At 42.5% G+C, this 18,795-nt stretch overlaps 2 protein-coding genes across 9 annotated transcripts in view; one reads left to right on the top strand and one right to left on the bottom strand.

Annotated features, from left to right (window-relative positions):
• The window catches only part of FBXO38 (F-box protein 38), a 56,837-nt gene extending 42,200 nt beyond the window's left edge, over positions 1–14,637 (bottom strand). For 3 of the 7 annotated variants that reach the window (XM_040496926.1, XM_040496965.1, XM_040496980.1), the window contains exons 1-3: positions 7,392–7,412; positions 5,561–5,751; positions 1,220–1,353 (exon numbers count right to left, since the gene is read on the bottom strand). In XM_040496926.1, the coding sequence (XP_040352860.1) occupies positions 1,220–1,353; positions 5,561–5,688 (262 nt within the window). In that variant the 5' untranslated portion in view covers positions 5,689–5,751; positions 7,392–7,412. Of the gene's footprint in view, positions 1–1,219; positions 1,354–5,158; positions 5,248–5,560; positions 5,752–7,391; positions 7,413–10,255; positions 10,389–14,513 lie in introns of those variants that run through there. The other 4 variants (XM_040496935.1, XM_040496947.1, XM_040496957.1 and 1 more) reach the window with 4 other exon arrangements.
• A 169-nt stretch (positions 14,638–14,806) lies between these two features.
• Positions 14,807–18,795, top strand: part of LOC121044718 (sperm-associated acrosin inhibitor-like) — a 116,605-nt gene continuing 112,616 nt past the window's right edge. For both annotated transcript variants that reach the window (XR_005797444.1, XM_040497005.1), the window contains exon 1: positions 14,807–15,432. The gene's annotated coding sequence lies outside the window, so the exon portion shown is untranslated. The remainder of the gene's footprint in view (positions 15,433–18,795) is intronic.

Raw genomic sequence — 18,795 nt, 5'->3', positions numbered from 1 at the left:
AGGGACAGAGATGTTAATGCGAAGACTGCATCACCCGGGACTCTGCTATCTCGCCTGATACAGTACATTAATCCCATTGCCAGAATTCCTGCTGACCTAACCTCCGTTAAAGCAAATCTAGCATAAGGAATGACAGTCATTTTCACACCGCCCTCATTTTTTTGTCTTTCCTGCTACAACTGATCACTCTTTGGAAAACAATGAGCTCTTTTCCCTCAGAATGGTTTCTTTGAAGTATTTGAGGACAACTGTGGTTTGCCTCCCACTGAGCTAAGTTCTAGCCTTGGGTCTTTGCAGTGTTCTTCACAAAAAAGGTATTTGCTGATAACTAGCTCTGGCCAGAGGATAAGAGCTACCAGTTGACTGACGATCTTTTTGAAAGGATACAGCCCCCCAAAGTGTATAATATTCCCGTATTGCAGAGATAGTCTGCCCTATTCTACTTCACTTCTGTCAAGGCTCCCCCACCCCACCCTCATCACATCTTCAAAATATCAGAATTGGGATAATGCTAATAAAATGTGGTTCAACAAGACATTTAAAATTGCTACATAGCAGTAACTAAAAGGCACTAATAAATGGATTGGTGTTAACTGAAAAGAAGCCTTGACTGGCCCTTAATTTTAATTCTTCCCTTTCAGATGTGCTCTACTTAACTAAAGTCATCAACTTTCTTATCTGGTCTCTACCTGAGGTCTGCTTTGTGGTCAGGCCACTAACTCTGAAATCTTCACCTGTAAGGCGAATTATGCCTTGAGAATCTCGAAGACCTAGCATAGTCTCAAGGGCTAAAGAAATGAAAGCTCCAGACGTGCAAATTTCTGTGGCCTGCTGGAGCAGCTTTACAAAAACTGATTAATATTTGTTTAACCAGAGGATGCCATTAAGGGGTATAGAAAAACTATGAAAACCTGCATCGTAGAACAACAGACATTTTGTCTAATATAACAGCCATATACTGAATTAACAGCTAAATAAGTATTCTCCAATCATATACTTGTGGAACAGGTTGATATAGCTCCTTAAGGAACTAAAACTGCAAAGCCTCAAACAAAACACATTTTATCAACCCAAACCAACCTAAGTAATTTAGATAAGATTCTGCCTCCCTACCTACGAGGTGATTTAGATTACCTATCTTAAGACAAATAATGTTTGATGGGAATATTATTGGTTTCTAGTAGGACTCCAAGGTACCTTACAGGCTAAATCCACTTACCACTTGGCATGTATTCCCACCACCGCCCTGCACAGAGATCCACAACCCTCACCACTCTCAGATATAGGGTCACTGCTTCTTTTAGCTTCCTGGAAAGACATTCCATACACATGATATCCTGCAGAGGGAGGTACCTTTGTGAGAGAAAGAAACTCATATTTATCAAGTGGATAAGTACTTCCTCTCACCAACAGGTTACTTTTTTTCCTTCTCCAACCCCTCAAATAAGACTTTAGGAATATTTACAGGGTTTTAAGATTAACATGCACTTAAAGCTTTTCACTAAAAACAGAGGAGTCCGCAAATATTCAAGCATCCAAATAAAGTACCGAGATCCCTCCAAAGGGTGTTTGCTAAAACTTGCCTTTCTCCTTTTAAGTCTTCACAAACCAAGAAAATCTCAAGGGAAAAAAAAAAAAAAAGAAGAAGAAAAAAGATTTCAGTGCATCTCCAGGCCTCACGATAAGGGAACATGAACAAGATCAGAGAGAACTAATCAATATGAGCATGGCCAATATAAGTTTATAGCTTTTACAGAATCCATTTCCTGTAGTGGCTAAAAAAAATTCCTCTATGCTCCCTCAACACCACCCAGAAACTCTACGATTTTCTCCATCAACAATATGTATACTAAGTTTACAGTACACCATTTTTTTCCTATATCTTTTTACCTTTTAGATCACACTCTGATAAAAGTATTGCATAAGCATTAAATGAGAACACCTCATCTCAACTACAATTTCCTCTTTTCCAACTTCCCCTGCTATCTCTTCCTTCCTGAAACTTTTCAACTAACCTCTACTTTTGTTGTTTTCAGTAATAGCAATATGCATTTTGAAAGATCAAAAAATTTCATCTTTCTCTCTTCCTAAACACCTCTCCATGCACACCTAGATGATGACGATGATGATTTTTTTTTTTTTTTTTTTTTTTTTTTTTTAAGTAAAGTGGCGCCTGGGTGGCTCAGCTGGTTAAGTGTCCGATTCTTGATTTTAGTGCAGGTCATGATCTTATGGTTCGTGGGTTTGAGCCCCATATCGGGCTCCATGCTGGCCGTGGGGAACCTGCTTAGGATTCTCTCTCTCTCTCTGCCCCTACCCTGCTTGCTCTCTCTATATATTAATTAATTATAAAAAAAAAAAAAAAAGGTAAAAACAGAGGCTCTGTCAGTTTAGCTTCTCTTGGTTTCGGCTCAGGTCATGTAATGGGTTCATGTAATGGAGCCCCAAGCAGGTTCTGCTTGGGATTCTCTCTCTGCCCCTTCCCCCCTTCTCTCTCAAAATCAGTAAGTAAAAATTATTGAAAATTTTTTAAAAGGTAGAAACTACCGTTTATTGAGCTCACATTATGTCACAGACACTGTACCGTAGTCACTGTTTCACGACTTTACAAAGTAGCTTGTTCTTCATTTGCCCTCCCCCAACCTTTTTCTTTCTTTCTCTGCTAGGCTGGGTTCCCTATCACTCTGGCTAGCAGTTGATTTTGGCCAAAGTACATGATAGGCAAAGGCTTTCTGCTATCGCTAGTCGCCTAGTTGAACTCTTCACCCCTTAGGAACCTCTCTCAATCGTCCCTTCATTAAATGAGCTTCAAATTCTGAGGTTGAGTGTATGTACCCTGTTTCCTGCTAGAACTCCCACTGATACAGGAGGTGCTATTTTACAAGTGGGAAAACAAACTCACAAAAGTTAACCTGCAAAAAGTCAACAGCTAGGAAAGAGGAAGGAAGAGCAGGGATGTCAACACAGTTGGGTTTGACTCTAATTCCTAAAAATTAAGCTAATTCTAAAAAACAAGTCTAAGTGTGTCTGCTGAGTATTTCTCTGCTCCATTTTTTTTTCCACCTCTGGACTCTCCCGCTTCCCTTTTAAACTCTTTAAAGAGAATAAAATCAAACCTTATTTTACACACTTACACACACACGCATGAACACACACACACACACACGCATGAACACACACACACACACACACACACACACACACACACACACACACACAAGCATTACAGCTAACTTACAGCCTCCAAAACCCAGATATAAGTAGGATAATTTTCAGAAATGACAGGACTCCACGTTTTATAAACAATGAAAAATACTCAATTTGTTTTCTGAATCAAGTTACACACTAAAGAATTTTTGCCTCAAATCACTGATTGTTATCTAAAGTATATGCCTAAGTAAATATTACAATCCCTTTAAATACACATAGATCAGTGATCACATGAAGATTACATCATATTTGCCCTCAGGAAAAAAAATGTATTAGAAGAGATGTGACACTTGATTCCATTTCTTCCATTTGAATAGTCTTTTCAAACTGCAAAATGTTATCTGACTCATTCTCAACTTAAAATATGGTCCAATTCTTTTATATGTCCTGCCATTATTCAACAAATATCTAACACATATTCCTAGAAACAATTTTACCTATGCTTTCTTCCAGGATTTTAACAATGTTATTATTTAACTCACTGATGCCTTTAGAATTTGTTGTCAGATAAGGGAGAGAAGAACATACTTTCATTACTTTCTCCAAATGGTTTTTGGGTTATGACATAATCACTGAAGAATCGACTCAGCTCTTCCTCACTGATATGAATACCAAGTTTATCATAAACTAGATCTGAATATATATTTGAATCCATATATATACCTATATATATAATATATATATTATATATATATTATACATACATATAATATATATACATATATATATTACTCAACTATCTGTGATTTATTTCTCTAGTACCAAATCTTCAATTATTGTATATTTTAGATTATATATGTACATATTGCAGGGTTAGGCTCTTTTTCTGAAAAAACTTCAGACATCTTTCTGCCAAATGAACTTTAGCACCCTTCTGTTACATTATAAAAATTCTGTTATTCTGGGTTACCTATTCCCAGACAGAAGTGAACTGACAAAACTACAGTGTCACACAACAATCTGTGGAAGATAAAGAATAATACAAATTCATGTCAGAAAAGAAAAATAAGGTACCTGTGGTTCCCTACAGTCGTTCTGCTATCATTATTTTAAAACTTCTCGGGGTGCCTGGGTGGCTCGGTCGGTTGAGCAGCCGACTTCAGCTCAAGTCATGATCTCACAGTTCGTGGGTTTGAGCCCTGCGTCGGGCTCTGTGCTGACAGCTCAGAGCCTGGAGCCTGCTTCCATTCTGTGTCTCCCTCTCTCTCTACCCCTCCCCCTCTCTCTGCCCCTCCCCTCCCCTGCCTGCACTCTCTCTCAAAAATAAACATTAAAAAATTTAAAAAAAAAACTTCTTAATCGGCAAATATTCAGTAATTTTTAAAAATTCAAAACATTTCTAAGAACTCCATGTATGGAAACTTCCTCAAGGTAAATAAAACAATGGAAAAGCCAAATGCTTGGAAAACTCCATTGCAATTTTTAAGGAAAAAAACTGGAAGCAATCCAGATGTCAGACCACAAGGGAGAAGTTAATTATCATGTCATAGTCAATGACTAAGATGCTAATTAGGAAGACCCCGTTGCAATATGAAAAAAGGCAGAACACAACATAACCGCTAATGCTCACTAAGCGCTTATGCTATGCAGTGTGCTGAGTGCTTTAAAAGCATCAGCTCACTGAATGCTTACAGTAACATCTTTATTGATCACTGGTCCGAGGCAAGTAAATCAAAGACTCATGATTCACACTCAGGTCTCCAACTCCAGAGACAAGGTGTATTAGGGTTGTTTATCTGAATGAACAGTGACTGACAGAAGCAAGCAGGGGAAACTGGAATGACAGGTTTTTGTTTTCACTTCTTTGTTGTTAAAATGCAGTCTGGAAAATAACATAATCAAAAAATCTGTTTTTGAAAAAAACTTTACCACAAAACAACTTTAATGTGTGCACTGCATATAGTAACGATGGGTATTATTTCATGAAACTTTTATTTCAATCACTTACATATATGTGCATAATGAAGAAAATGTTTCTCACTGTGGTTTGTAGTCAAAAAAGTCAGAAACACTGCCTTATGTTGTACACACATGGTACTGTAATAACAAAAGTCAACAAATCAGTCAATAAGAATTCCAAGAAGTCTGGAATGTTAACATAGTCTAGAGAATGGATGTCCAACAGAACTTATCGCAACAAAAGTTATCTCTATCGTTAATGTCTACGCTGTCCTACACAGTAGCTACGAGACACATAGGGCTAATGTAACTGAGGAATTGGAGTTTTAATTTGATTTCATTTAAATTTAAATGCCATATGTAGCTAGTGACTACATAGAGAGTGCAGCTCCAGAATTTGCTCCTACTTATACATTCTAGGTGGGTAAAAATCAACCAAGCAAAATCTTACCTAAAAATATGACAAAGCACTTCATGTGAAAGTTGATTCATATAATCCTTTGTTTCATCGGATATGGTTTCCTCAGGGATTTCATTATTCATGAGACATGTTTTAACACTTTTCTTTCGTGGACCCATTGCTATGTTATCTCCAGTATCAAAGAGCAAATCTTCCCTCTTGGTTACTTGACTGCAAAGCACCTGAAAGCAAGCAGAGAATAGAGTAGACTAAATAAAGCACACCAAACCCAAACTCAGAAATTATCCTTATAAAACAGACTTTTGTAAAACCATGTTTACTTGAAAAGAGAAAGAAGGGTACCCACAGACCACATTCAAATTAATAAAAACATTACACAAAACCCACAGAACATCTTTTTCTGAAGAGCAGCAGAGAATATAAAATGCATTATTTAGAACAAGCAAAAATAATTCAAGGAATCAGGATTCTACATTCTATTCTGTACTCTGTTCCTTCCTAGCTAATTCACTCAGTCTCCCCAAGCATCAATTTCTTCCACTTTAAGCTAAGATCATTAAACTAGGTTAACAAAACTCCTTCCAATTACAGAGCTCCCAACCCTAGGACCATCCCTCACACAGACGGTACAAGAGGACTGTTGGGCTCTAGTCCTGGATCTGCCAAACTACTTCTATGAACTTGAGTCACCTTTTAAATTCTTCATTTTCCCCCCTATAAAGTCAGGGGATTAGACTCCACAAGTAGGTCCCAGAACCCTTCATAAATCTGATAAAAATTACAGACCTTCTGCTCAAAATCTAAAGACTGTTTATGTGCAATTTCAGAGAGAACAAAACCACCCTTTTCCTCTCCTGTAAACATTAAGGAGCAAAGGTTAATTCACTTTTGTGTCAAATGTATGTTTCGCTTGTTTTTAAAATAAGCTTTGGGGTGTGCCTGGGTGGATCAGTCGGTTAAGCGTCAGACTTCGGCTCAGGTCATGATCTCAGTTCGTGGGTTCAAGCCCCACGTTGGGCTCTGCACTGATGGTGTGGAGCCTGCTTTCGATCTCTGTCTTCCTCTCTCTCTCTGCCCCTGCCCCACTTGAGCTCACACACGTGCTCTCTCTCCCTCTCTTTCAAAATAAATAAAAATTTATAAAATAAAAATAAAATACACTTTAGTAAAGGAAGAGAGGGGAGGAGGGAGGAAAAGGAGAGGATGGGGGGGCGGGAGGACAAATTAAAGTCAGATGAGCAAGCACCCAGAGGTTTGTTTTATTTTGCTGACCAGGATAAGAGGGAACCATGTGAAAATAGTGTCCTTTAAATAGCATTATCAATTATCATTGGTAACATTCTCAAAAATGTCCTGGACTCGAACTCTGAGAACTCTAGATCACAGCCTAACCTTCGTCATGCCACAGTGATGCACAGAAGTGCAGTTCCAAATCAGCGGATCTCTAGTAACTGCTCCGTTTTGTGCACCACCTTCTCCTTTTCCCTAATTGTAATCCTTTACTATTAAAACTTGCTAAAGTGGACTTCATGCTTCTATCTTCCTACAAAGTAGACTCATTAAAAGCTTAACCTTTTCCTGATGACCTGAGCTTATCAATAGGATTCCGTGATGCCTCTCCTCAGGGACTATGCAAGTCTGTGGGGTTCTTGGGGACCCTTTGCTCTACTGGTAAATGGGAGGAAACTACAAGGCTAAGCAAATCCTCAAGATTTCTTGTGCCTGTGTGTGTTCTGGTCTCTTCCCTCACAGACAGGTCACCTGTAATTTCTGGCAGTTAGCAGTGTGCTTGCTCCCCTTGCATTACACACACACACACACACACACACACACACACACAAACACACACACACACACCTACCTCTAATCCCTCTCTATTTGTTGCCTCTTCAGCCATGGCCTAGGAAACCAGAACAACATGTCTTTACAATTGTGTGGATGAGTATCAACAGGCAACTGGCAGTACAGACCTAAGGGATTCCGCAGAGTAGGAGCATGAGCTACCATGCTCTCAATTCATGACATCTCTTTTGCTTTCTCAAAAGCTTATTTGTATGTTGACCGTCCCATTTTGGCTAACAGACCTCTGGAGACAGAAAAGTTTGTACTGAGAACTGCCCACAAAAAAAAGTTATAAATACACTCGTCTGTTTCTATCACTGCCCAAATTTTCCTATTCACTGCCCCCTCTGGCAAAATGAACCTTTCCATCTCACAACAGTGCTGAAACTGCTCTAAGGTTATTTTGATCTCCTCATCATGAAATCCCACAGGCTCTCTTCCGTGCTCCCCTCACCTGACCCATCTGTAGTATGGGCCAGTGCTGACCACTGTGTCTACGAAAACTTCTCATCATGTGACTACTTCTCCCCAAAGTAATACTCTCTTGATCATCTTTATTCCTGCATGACCACTCCTCAGTCTCCTTTGCCAATTCACCCTAGAATCCTCTTCTCCCAGGGGCAACTGTATCCATTCTTGGGGCTTCCTCTACTACAAATACACTTAAAACAAACAAACAAACAAACAAAAGTATTCTAGTTGCTATCCCTTCTGAGCTCTAACCTTTACTTCCTCTGCTTATGAGAAACCTTCATCTCAGGATCTTGAACATCCTTCAAAAATATTATGCCCGGGGCGCCTGGGTGGCGCAGTCGGTTAAGCGTCCGACTTCAGCCAGGTCACGATCTAGCGGTCCGTGAGTTCGAGCCCCGCGTCGGGCTCTGGGCTGATGGCTCGGAGCCTGGAGCCTGTTTCCGATTCTGTGTCTCCCTCTCTCTCTGCCCCTCCCCCGTTCATGCTCTGTCTCTCTCTGTCCCAAAAATAAACGTTGAAAAAAAAAAATTAAAAAAAAAAATATTATGCCCAACCTGAACTCTCTCCACAACTACGACCACCCCCCAACCCAAAACATGTTCAGTCACTCACACACACACACACACACACACCTGCTTTCCCTACTCTAGTTTACCAGATGCTCAAATGAGAAACCTTGAAATCAGTCTCAAATACTGCTCTTGCAACCACGCCTGCGGGCCTTCAGGCCTCTATCAATCCTCACCTGGCCGACTGCAATGGCTTCCTCAATGATCTCCTTGGATCCTGGAGCAAAGCCTACCACACAGCACGCCCACAGTAAGTAATTTGCTGAATAAATGCTTAATGTATCATACTCCACGTTGAAAGCAGAATGAGCTTTTTAAAACATTCTTCTGATTGCATATTAAGTGGAAAAAGCAAGATGTAGGTTATGCAGAAAGTATGACCTTATTTGCATAAGAGAAAAAGGACAAATATGCTTGTGTTTGCATGGGACATTTCTGGAAGGTCCCACAACAAAATAATAACAGTGGTTACCCTTGGGGAGAACAGGTTAGGAAAGGAGGAAGAGATTTTTACTTTCCATATATTCTTCTCCATTATTTGAAAATTTAATTTGTTTTGTATATTAAACCTCTTAAACAACAAAAACAAAAACACCCAAATCAGCCTGCAAGGAATCCTAGTTTGCATAGGGTAAAATATTTCCCATCTAGTCTCACAGCACCTTCCCAGTCTTATCTTTCAATCCTTAGCCCTTGTTCCTCAGGACACTCACTCCAGCCACACCAATGTCCTCAGGGCCCCCAAACATTCATCTTTCATTCCCAATTAGCTATTAACTCTGACTAGCTGTCCTTCCCTCCCCATTTTTTGCCTAAAACACCACTAACCTGCTTTCAAAATCTAGCTTAAAGGTTAAGTCCTTTGTGAAAACTACTCACCTCCTCTTTTGAGCTCCCTGTGACACTCAGCATATGCTTCTCCTATAAAAACTTGTGTAGTATTTTCTTGGCCACGGTTCTGCCAAGAAAAGAAGCTCAAATCTCCTACTTCTAGGTGAAGACAAGTCTTTGTTCACAATAAATCCTCAAATATCTGATGTATGAACATCCATCATTCTTTCCATTATTCCAGAGGCATCCAGTAGCTTCAAGGCTGCTAAGAACCATTTCATGGTCCTATGAGCACTCTGTTTGCTATGGCAGCACTCAATGATCTTAGCAACGAGCTTCTAACCCTGACAAAAATGCAGTCCAATTTTAATCCATAGGATTAAACACAAAAGAAACAGCTATCTGCACCTACAAATGCCTCAAGGAGACTATTAACCAGTTTCAACCAACCCAACCATGGATGAATTTCCCAGCTATTATATTTTAGCACATGCTTCACTTTTAAGGATCTGGACAACTCTAACCTTTCATGAATACCTGTTCTTGATTTTCATCCTTTAAGCACAAATCTTTCATAGCCTTCCTCCCCCCTTTTTTTTTTCTCTACCAAATCCACACCACTAACAATTTATACCCTCTTCTTATGATTCCACCTTTTGCTGTTCCCTATTATTTTGCAAGCTGTGATTTTGTGGGAATCAGGTTTAGTAGCCTCAGTGCACAACCTGCACTTGAAGTTTTAAAGGAAACAGACTTCACCTTAACTTTGAGTTTATAGAAGTTCACTTGTTTAGAACTCAGAAAAAAATACTCACAGGTATGATTGCATACCTTATGCAGAGATCAGGTGCCCAGCAAGCCCACAAAAACCTATTTAACTTATAGTATGCGTTAACACTAACTACTGAAGGGCCTAAATTAGCAGCACTAACAACATTTTAGGTGAAATTATGTACATCATTTTCCATATCGTGCCTAGAGTTGAAGACTTAGTCATGCAGCTACCTACTTGACAGCAGGTGGAGTAGTGACTCCCCTGCCTTAAGCCTCTGGTGGGGGACCCGTGAAGATGAACACTAGGGTAAAAGATAAGATCTCCATCCTACATCCAGGGGCTTAACAGTCAGGACCCACAGCCAGAGGAAAGCCATCAGTCCTCTCCTCCTCCAAGTAGGTGCCCCTAGAAATATCCAGGAGATAAAAAGATTCCTCATTAAAGGACTCATTTATTTTGAGTACTATCACCACTCCAACTCTACAGAGGACAACAAAATTATTTCAACGAAGGTTGGCCTCATCTTCCATTTCAGTGAAATACTAGCCAGGCTATGCTGAGACAAACAGAGGCCTGGTATCCCTGTATGAGAAGAAAACACCATGCAAGACCAGCAAAATCCAAGTGATGATGCTGTCTCTCTTGTAGGTGCACTCTCTCTTCTTAATTGCTTTTCTTTTAGTTGGATGAGGGATAAAAGCAAGTGAGAATAGAAAACTAGACTTCCACGTCTTGGGTTTCCTCCTACCCCTATATCCAACATATCGTCATTTGCCATTTGAGAAACTCAACGAGGTAGGAAAGGTGCAAAGCAGAAGCGGGTTAAACGGAAAAGAGGAAAGGAGGGAAAATCCTATTATCAACAGTAGGTAAAGATGAAGCACTGATGCGGGCCTATCAGAAGAGTCACAGAGGGTAAGGGAGAGGGAAGTATAAGTAACAGGTGAGTAACCATATGTGAAGAATATATTTTGCAGCACCAGGTGTTATTTCTAGGGTTAGCAAGTTCTGGAGGCTCAGGCTTTAAAATGTCATTCTGACAGAAGCACAAAATCCCAGAATGTCAAAGCTGAAGGGGCCCTCAGAGACCACCTGGTCATGCAGTTCTTAACTTTTTGTGGGTCACAAACCCTTCTGGGACTATGGTGAAAGCTGCACATCTTCTCCCCGAGAGGAAAATAAAACATACCCAGACTTGTGCATGATGAATTTCATATGCAATCTTGGGGACTTCACAGACACATCAAAGCTCACCCAGAGGTCCCTACCTAAGACCAGCTCCCTCAATTTTCAGATGGGACAAACAGAACCAGGGAAGAGAAGTCAGTGGCCCCAGAATATGTATTAAGTGTCAGGATTCAAGCTGGGATTCGGACTTCCCAGCCTACACTACACCTACATCAAGTCAGGCTCCGTACCTCGGCTGTTTCTCTGCACTCCAGAGCCTGGCCACTGCTCTGAGATGGGCTTCTGGACGCTCTGACAGAAATGCTGCTGACCGCACCCTCCTCCACAAATCAGGGTTTGTGGTCCTTCTAATGTAGGCTCCCACTCAACAGCCCTCAGCAGTCCTGGGGATGCTATATTCTGTGGCTGGCTGTTTAGCAGACCTTAGCTCCCAGAAGCATCTTTTTCATCCTGGCGGTGCAAGTACGTTCCAAGTAGTAAACCCGAGTTGTCTGTGTGTATTCTTTAAGCCAGGGGTCTTGCTGTAATACACTTTCTCTTAGGTCTGCTCTTCTTCCAGCCTGTAGGTTCAAAACTCCTTTCTTCCCAAACAGAACTACACTATCCTCTACTAATTCAGTTCATTCTCTTTGCTCCCAAATTTACCCCTCTCTTTTAATCCTTGACCCTCAAGGCTATCTCCACCTCTTACGGGGAAGCACCAACATTTGCTTGCTTGCAAAATCAAGTTCTTTTCCTTTTAATCCTCTATTAAGGATTAGAACCTCTGGAGAGATTTTAACACATTCACAATTCTGACAGTTGCTGGTATCTATAAAAGTCCTGTATCAATCCACTCCTTCACTCCCTAAATGTCACAACTAAAAATCTTCCTATACCTGTACCATCTCGCCAACATCCTCCTCCATCCCTGACTTACTCTACTAATTACTCCTTTCCTCAGATCACCCGAGGCCCTCCCGGGTATGTGTTTTATCTCTTATTAACACACTGGACAGGGCAAAGATAAACCAACTTACCTTACAACTAAACAGAAAACTTAAGAGATCTCTTCTTCTACAAAATTTTCCTAATACTGAACCAATTCTTCATTCTGTACCTAAATAAGAATTCTATGGAGAAACTCCTTTTTAAAAAAATTTTTTTTAAATTAATTGATTTACTTTGAGAGACAGAGAGAGCGCAAGCAGGGGAGGGGCAGAGAGAGAGAGAGAGGGAGAATCCCAAGCAGGAGCTGCACTGTTAGTGCAGAGCCAGATGCAGGGCTCGAACTCCAGAAACTCTGAGATCATGACTTGAGCTGAAACCAAGAATCAGACGCTTAACCAACTGAGCCACCCAGGCGCCCTGAAACTCCTTCCATTCTTGATTGCTGCTATCCGTTCATCCGTCTATCTCCTCATTCACTTACTACCTACTAAGTGCTAGATGGTGACGGAGTCGTTCTTCCTGTGAAACGTAGCCTTAGAATGCAGTCTTAGTCTTCACTGCCCTCACTAAAAATACCTTTCTCCCATTTAAAACTTCCCAATGTCCTCAATCATCCCATCTGGTCAGGGGCTTTCCTGCCCTTCAGGTTCTAATGCCTTTCTTTATTGGCTTCAGCTTGCTCGTATCAAAACAATCTTGCGCATCACTTAATATGACCCCATTCCTAACATCATAAACATTCTGTGTCTACTACCTAGGATAGTCTCTCTTGCCTAAAGAAATGCCACACCACACCCACCAAGCTGGTCCGAAAAAAAACACAAATGGAATTATAGTGTCAAAAGGGTCTAGGAATCATCCAGTCCAACCCTTCATCTTCCAGATAAAGAAAAGTGAGGCCCAGAGATGTAAGCTGGCTTGTCCAAAGACACAAAGTCAGAAAGTACCAATGCTTAGGCAAGGACACAGGTCTTGAACTCCAGTGCAAGACCAATTTTATTTTTACTATGTCACTTCACCTTACTGAAACCGAGTTTTTTTTTTTTTTCCCATGCTATGGCTTAGTATCTTTTCCACTAAAGTGTGTACCTCCAGGCACACATTCATTTAAACAAACACACACGAAAAAGTTATTCTTTGCCCTGAGAGAACGTAAGAATCACAGCACTACAAATTTTAAAAGCAGGGAAGGAGCCTTAGGGATCACCTAAGCCAGAAATTGTCATAAGTTAAAAATTAGAAGCGCAGACATTTCAATCTATAGGACTACACAATGTGTAGCTTTCCATACCCCATCTCTTTCCTCTCCCAGAAAGTCATGGCCTTACAAGAGCCATTATTTTACTCTTCAGTTATGCTCAGAGTATGGGAAGGAGGATTACGAACCAGTAACCTAATCCTACGCTCTCATTTGCCAGATGAGAACTTTCAAGTCAAGAGAGTCAGAAGGAATTTGTCCAAAGTGCCAGCAAGTTAATAGCAGCTTTAAGAGAAAAAACGAGGTCTCCCGTTTTTCGCACAGGGGTGTTTTCACACTGCGGGTATAGATGCATAGACCCAAGCCATCAGGACAGAGCTTCCCACTGCACAAGAGCCTTCCTAAGTACCCAGGTGCCCTCGGCCAGTCTGGTGTCTGGAAAGAAACACGGTAGACGTCTCTTATCAGTCAACTCCAGGCTATACAGGAGACAGGGAAGACAAGCTTTTCAGGTCTGTCTCTAAGGAAAGACTCCTTTAAAGGGAGTTGAGAATCTGATTTTCAGAGCTAAGAAAAGCATCAGAGGCAACCAACACCTTCACTTGACAGATAAGCAAACGGTGCTACGGAGAGAGTGATGGGCCTGGCAAGGTCACACAGTTGAGTCGGTGGACGGGGTAAGACCAGAATTTGAGGCTCCTGATCCTAGGGCTGGCTGCCTCTCAAAGACGTATTCATTGCGTCTTGCTCAGGGACACCCCCTCAGTACGCTGACTACAGGGCTTCCTTAATTTACCGGTTGAAACACTGACAACGTAAAAATCGTAGAATTCGTGACATCCGGGGTGGGATGGGGGTCCCATAAGTTGTCCAGGCCAACCCCCCAGTCCGCCCCTATCCTGAGGAAATCGAGACCCAGAGAGAATTTTGTAGGCTAGAATCTTGGGCCAGGTGTGGACAAGGTAAGCAAGCCCCGCAAACAGGGCCTACAAGGCCAAGCACCACAAATCCAAACCCTGCTCTCCGGGACGCTCTAGGCCTGAAAGGGGCCCGAGACCGAGAGCCCGGGCGGTCGGGAGCCCGGGAGCCCCTATCCGGCCGCCTCCGTCCCGCCGCCCACACCCCCGGCTCTGCGGCCCGCCGCCGGTCCCCGGGCCCTCTCGACAGCCGCCTCACCTACGCCGGCCCTCCGTCTGTTATTGTGGTTGAGAGGGAGGGAGAAACGCTACAGACACTTCCCGCGGCCCCCACCGCCGCGGCGCTTCCGCTTCCGCCGCCGCTCAGGCATTTCCGGGGGGTTGCCTTCCGGGGCTGGGCCCGCTCCCCTTGTCCATGTTGGGTGTGGGACGCAGGCGTCTAGTCTCGGCAGCCATGTTACGCGTGGCGGTTTGTGAGGGCGCTGGCGTCAGTCCATCTTTACCGGGACAGCGTCGCCGCGCCGGAAGCGCCTAGAGTCTGACGCCGGGGGCCGGGGGTGGGGGGGAGGCCGTCAGGACCCTGTGGTTTGCACCTCGCTCTGCCCGTGCCTGGCGGTCTCTGATAAGCCTTTGGACCTCGTGTTGCCATTTGCAAAACGACTGCATCCCAGTAGAGAATTTTCCAGAATTCGTCTAGCTAAAAAAATATTTTTTTTTTTTTTTTTTTTTTTGCCGGCGGGGCAGGGTGGGAGGAGTTGTGGGGGAAAGTTAACGATGTTACTGTTAAATTAGTTTTTCTCTACCTTGGGGACATTGTTTCTGCACATAATGAACAGTATTTTACAGTTTCTAAAAGGGTCGCGTATGAGTGTCTCATTAAGAACTGCCTAGCGCTCTCACATACGGGCAGGAATCAGTGTCTTTGTTTAATGGCTGAAAATTACCCTCAGAGAGGTTAGTATCACACAGGTGGACTGAAACGCAAATTTTTACCTTCCAGATCCCACGTTCTTGCCTCTGCATGCATGTGACTAAAATGAACTAAAATACCTACATTACAATAGATACAAATACCTTTCAGGAAAGCTAGTGTGCGTTGAAACCGTAGGAGATGCAGTTTGACCAGACACGGGGCAGACTAGACGATTCTGCTGCAGAAAGCACTGAAGATGGACAAGGTAAACAAATTTAGGATGGGTGGGGGTGGGGGGGCTTCCTGCTCCTTGTTAGTGTTTTCTTAATACCAAACCTGGTGTCTTCTCTTTCCCTACTACGGTTTGGCATCACAGGTTTCAGCTTGTCTTGGCAGACACAGTTCTTGCTGGGTGCCATTCCATGTGTTAAAACCGTGTGTCCTGATTTAGGGCTCTGGGAAGAAAAAAACAAAACCTCGTTCTATTTGTACACTATTCATCTTAATCCCGGTTTTCGTATTGCATTCTTCCTGTAAGTGAAAGTAGTCGCTTCCGTCAGTTTCTTTCGTATTTGAACTGAAACACTAACACAAACCGTGGCCTTTTCGGTGTTCTGGATTGTCTAGAAAAACAAATAGGAATCCTATATGGAAGTGCCTAGCACTGAGCCCGGCATAGATACAAGGGATCCAATAAGGTTTACTTCAGTGCAAATGGGATGACTATTTGAATATATTCCTTCGTTTGGTTAGCATTCTTCCTGTGGCAAAAAGTACCATGGTGGGACTAGAAATACAAATAAGATTATGTTTCCTACTTCAAATTTAGAAAGGAGACAAAAGTATAACTACATAAATGCTAAATAGAGATGTTTGTTGAGTGCTATGAGTGCCTGCTGTGTATAATTAGACATCAAAACTAGTTTAGTGGGGCGCCTGGGTCGCTCAGTCGGTTGAGCGACCGACTTCTGCTCAGGTCATGATCTCGCAGTTCGTGAGTTCAAGCCCCGCGTCAGGCTGTGTGCTGACCGCTCAGAGCCCGGAGCCTGCTTCTGATTCTGTCTCCCTCTCTCTCTGCCCCTTCCCCGCTCATGCTCTGTCTCTTTCTGTCTTCCAAAAATGAATAAACGTTAAAAAAAAATTTTTTTTTTAAAAACTAGTTTAGTTTTAACATGTGAAGGTAGAACATATGCATCCCTTCAGCTCCAAGATTTTTCTCTTCCTTAGTGATACGGGTTTTTATTAGAGTCCTGAGCTAGTGTGCCCTGCTCTCCTACAGTGGCATTTTCAGAGGTGCTCTGACCTCTACAGGGAAATCTGCCCTACACTCAATGGCCCTAAACCACTGAAGGGTTTTTCTTTTTTAATTAAATTTCTAAATGCCTCTACTTCTCATAGTCTCGTAGGTTCTAGCACCAACCTCTCTTCTCCCTTGAAATTTCTTAGGCCCTTAGACAAGGGCCTAGCATTTGTTAGAAGGTTTAACACTTAACAGGACAAGCCCTGGTTGGGGAGAGGGGACAGGGTTTGTTCAGGGTCACTTCTTATGGCTATGGAGCCTGTGTAACACACAACAGCAGGAGGGTACCATGCACATCGGGGTCATCCACATTACCCTTGGAGTTGAGTAATGTGGTAGAACTCAGCTGCGAATTTAAACAGGATTTTTTGAGAAGCATATCCTTTTTTACAGCTGTTTCAACTGAGAATCTGTGTATTCAGTGGTCAGAATGCAGGCTTTACAATTTTAGAAGTTTAGAAAGATCTCGTTCAAGTGTGAGTTCCTCTGCTTACTGGCACAGAGACTATGAGCCAGCGTTTCAGCTCTCAGCTTCAGGTTTCTCCAGTAGAAATGGACATCGTTATAGTACCTACATAACAAAAACACTGCAGAATTTAGTGGTTTAACACAACTTGTTATGATCTGTCATGATTCTGTGGATTGACTGGGCTTGGTTGGACAGTTCTAGCTTGGGGCCTCTTACACTCTTGCAGTCAGATGTTAACTGAAATTGCAGTTAGCTTCAGGCTCAAATGAATGTCACGTTATTGGCAATTCAGGCCAGAAGCCATGTAGGGACTTGCCTAGAACTCTGCATCAGAGGGCCTGCACATGGTCTCTTTCTCTAGTTTGGGTTTCTCACAGCAAAGCCATTGTGCCCTGATAGGGAGCTCTCAGAGACAGAAAATGCAGAGAGTGAGCTGTTCTAAGCAGCTAGATCCCAGATCTAGCCTTGGGTCCCAGACTTCTGTCACAGTCTATTGGTCAAGAAGACACTAAGCCAGCCTAAATTCAAGGGAAGAAAAATAAGACTCTACCTCTTCTTTTTTTTTTAATTTTTTTTTTTTAACGTTTATTTATTTTTGAGACAGAGAGAGACAGAACATGAACGGGGGAGGCGCAGAGAGAGAGGGAGACACAGAATCGGAAGCAGGCTCCAGGCTCTGAGCCATCAGCCCAGAGCCCGATGACGCAGGGCTCGAACTCACAGACCGAGAGATGATGACCTGAGCTGAAGTCAGCTGCTTAACCGACTGAGCCACCCAGGTGCCCTGAGACTCTACCTCTTAATTGAAGGAGTGGCAAAGAATTTGTGGCCATCTTTAATTTACCACACCACCTCATTTGTTTATTTTTAATTTGGGGAGGGGAACATATGTAGATTTTATTAGCACAAGTATCAGAAAGGAAGTCTGGTAGACCCAGCAATACAGGTATTTGAGTCTACACATGAATGATTCTTTACATGTTTTTTTTAATGTTTATTTATTTAGTTTGAGAGAAAGAGAGAGAGAATGCACACATGCATGAGCAGGGGAGGAGCAGAGAGAGAGGAAGAGAGAGAGAATCCCAAGCAGGCTCCACACTGAGCATGGAACTGATGTGGGGCTTGATCTCACGACCACAAGATCAAGACCTGAGCTGATATCAAGAGACAGATGCTTAACTGACTGAGCCACCCAGGTGCCCCTACATGTTTTTTTTTTTGAATTGTATAAAAATACATGCAACATAAAATTTACCATTTTAACCACTTTTAAGTGTAGAGTCCAGTGGCATTAAGAATATTTACGTTTTTGGGGTGCCTGTTGGCTCAGTTGGTTAAGTGTCTGACTTTTGGCTTCGGCTCAGGTCATGATCTCACAGTTTCATGAGTTCAAGCCCTACCTTGGGCTCTGCACTGATGGCGCAGAGCCTGCTTGGGATTCTCTCTCTCCCCTCTCTCTCTACCCCTACCCCTACTCCAATTGCTCCCTCACTCTCAAAAATAAATAAACTTTGGGGCGCCTGGGTGGCTCAGTCAGTTAAGCGTCCGACTTCAGCTCAGGTCACGATCTCACGGTCCGTGAGTTCGAGCCGCTCCCGCGTCGGGCTCTGGGCTGATGGCTCAGAGCTTGGAGCCTGCTTCCAATTCTGTGTCTCCCTCTCTCTCTGCCCCTCCCCCATTCGTGCTCTGTCTCTCTCAGCCTCAAAAATAAATAAACATTAAAATAAATGAATGAATAAATAAACTTAAGAAAAAAAGAATATATTCACATTTTCATGCAACTCTTACTGTCATCCACCTCCAGAACTTCTCTCATCTTCCCAAATTGAAGCTCTATACCCACTAAACAACTTCCTGCG

Source organism: Herpailurus yagouaroundi, unplaced genomic scaffold (assembly GCF_014898765.1).
Source record: "Herpailurus yagouaroundi ecotype Mexico unplaced genomic scaffold, PumYag 29, whole genome shotgun sequence".
NCBI classification, from domain to species: Eukaryota; Metazoa; Chordata; class Mammalia; order Carnivora; family Felidae; genus Herpailurus; species Herpailurus yagouaroundi.
The sequence above is the reverse complement of the archived record's forward strand: the minus strand, read 5'-3'. Positions and strand labels throughout refer to the sequence as shown.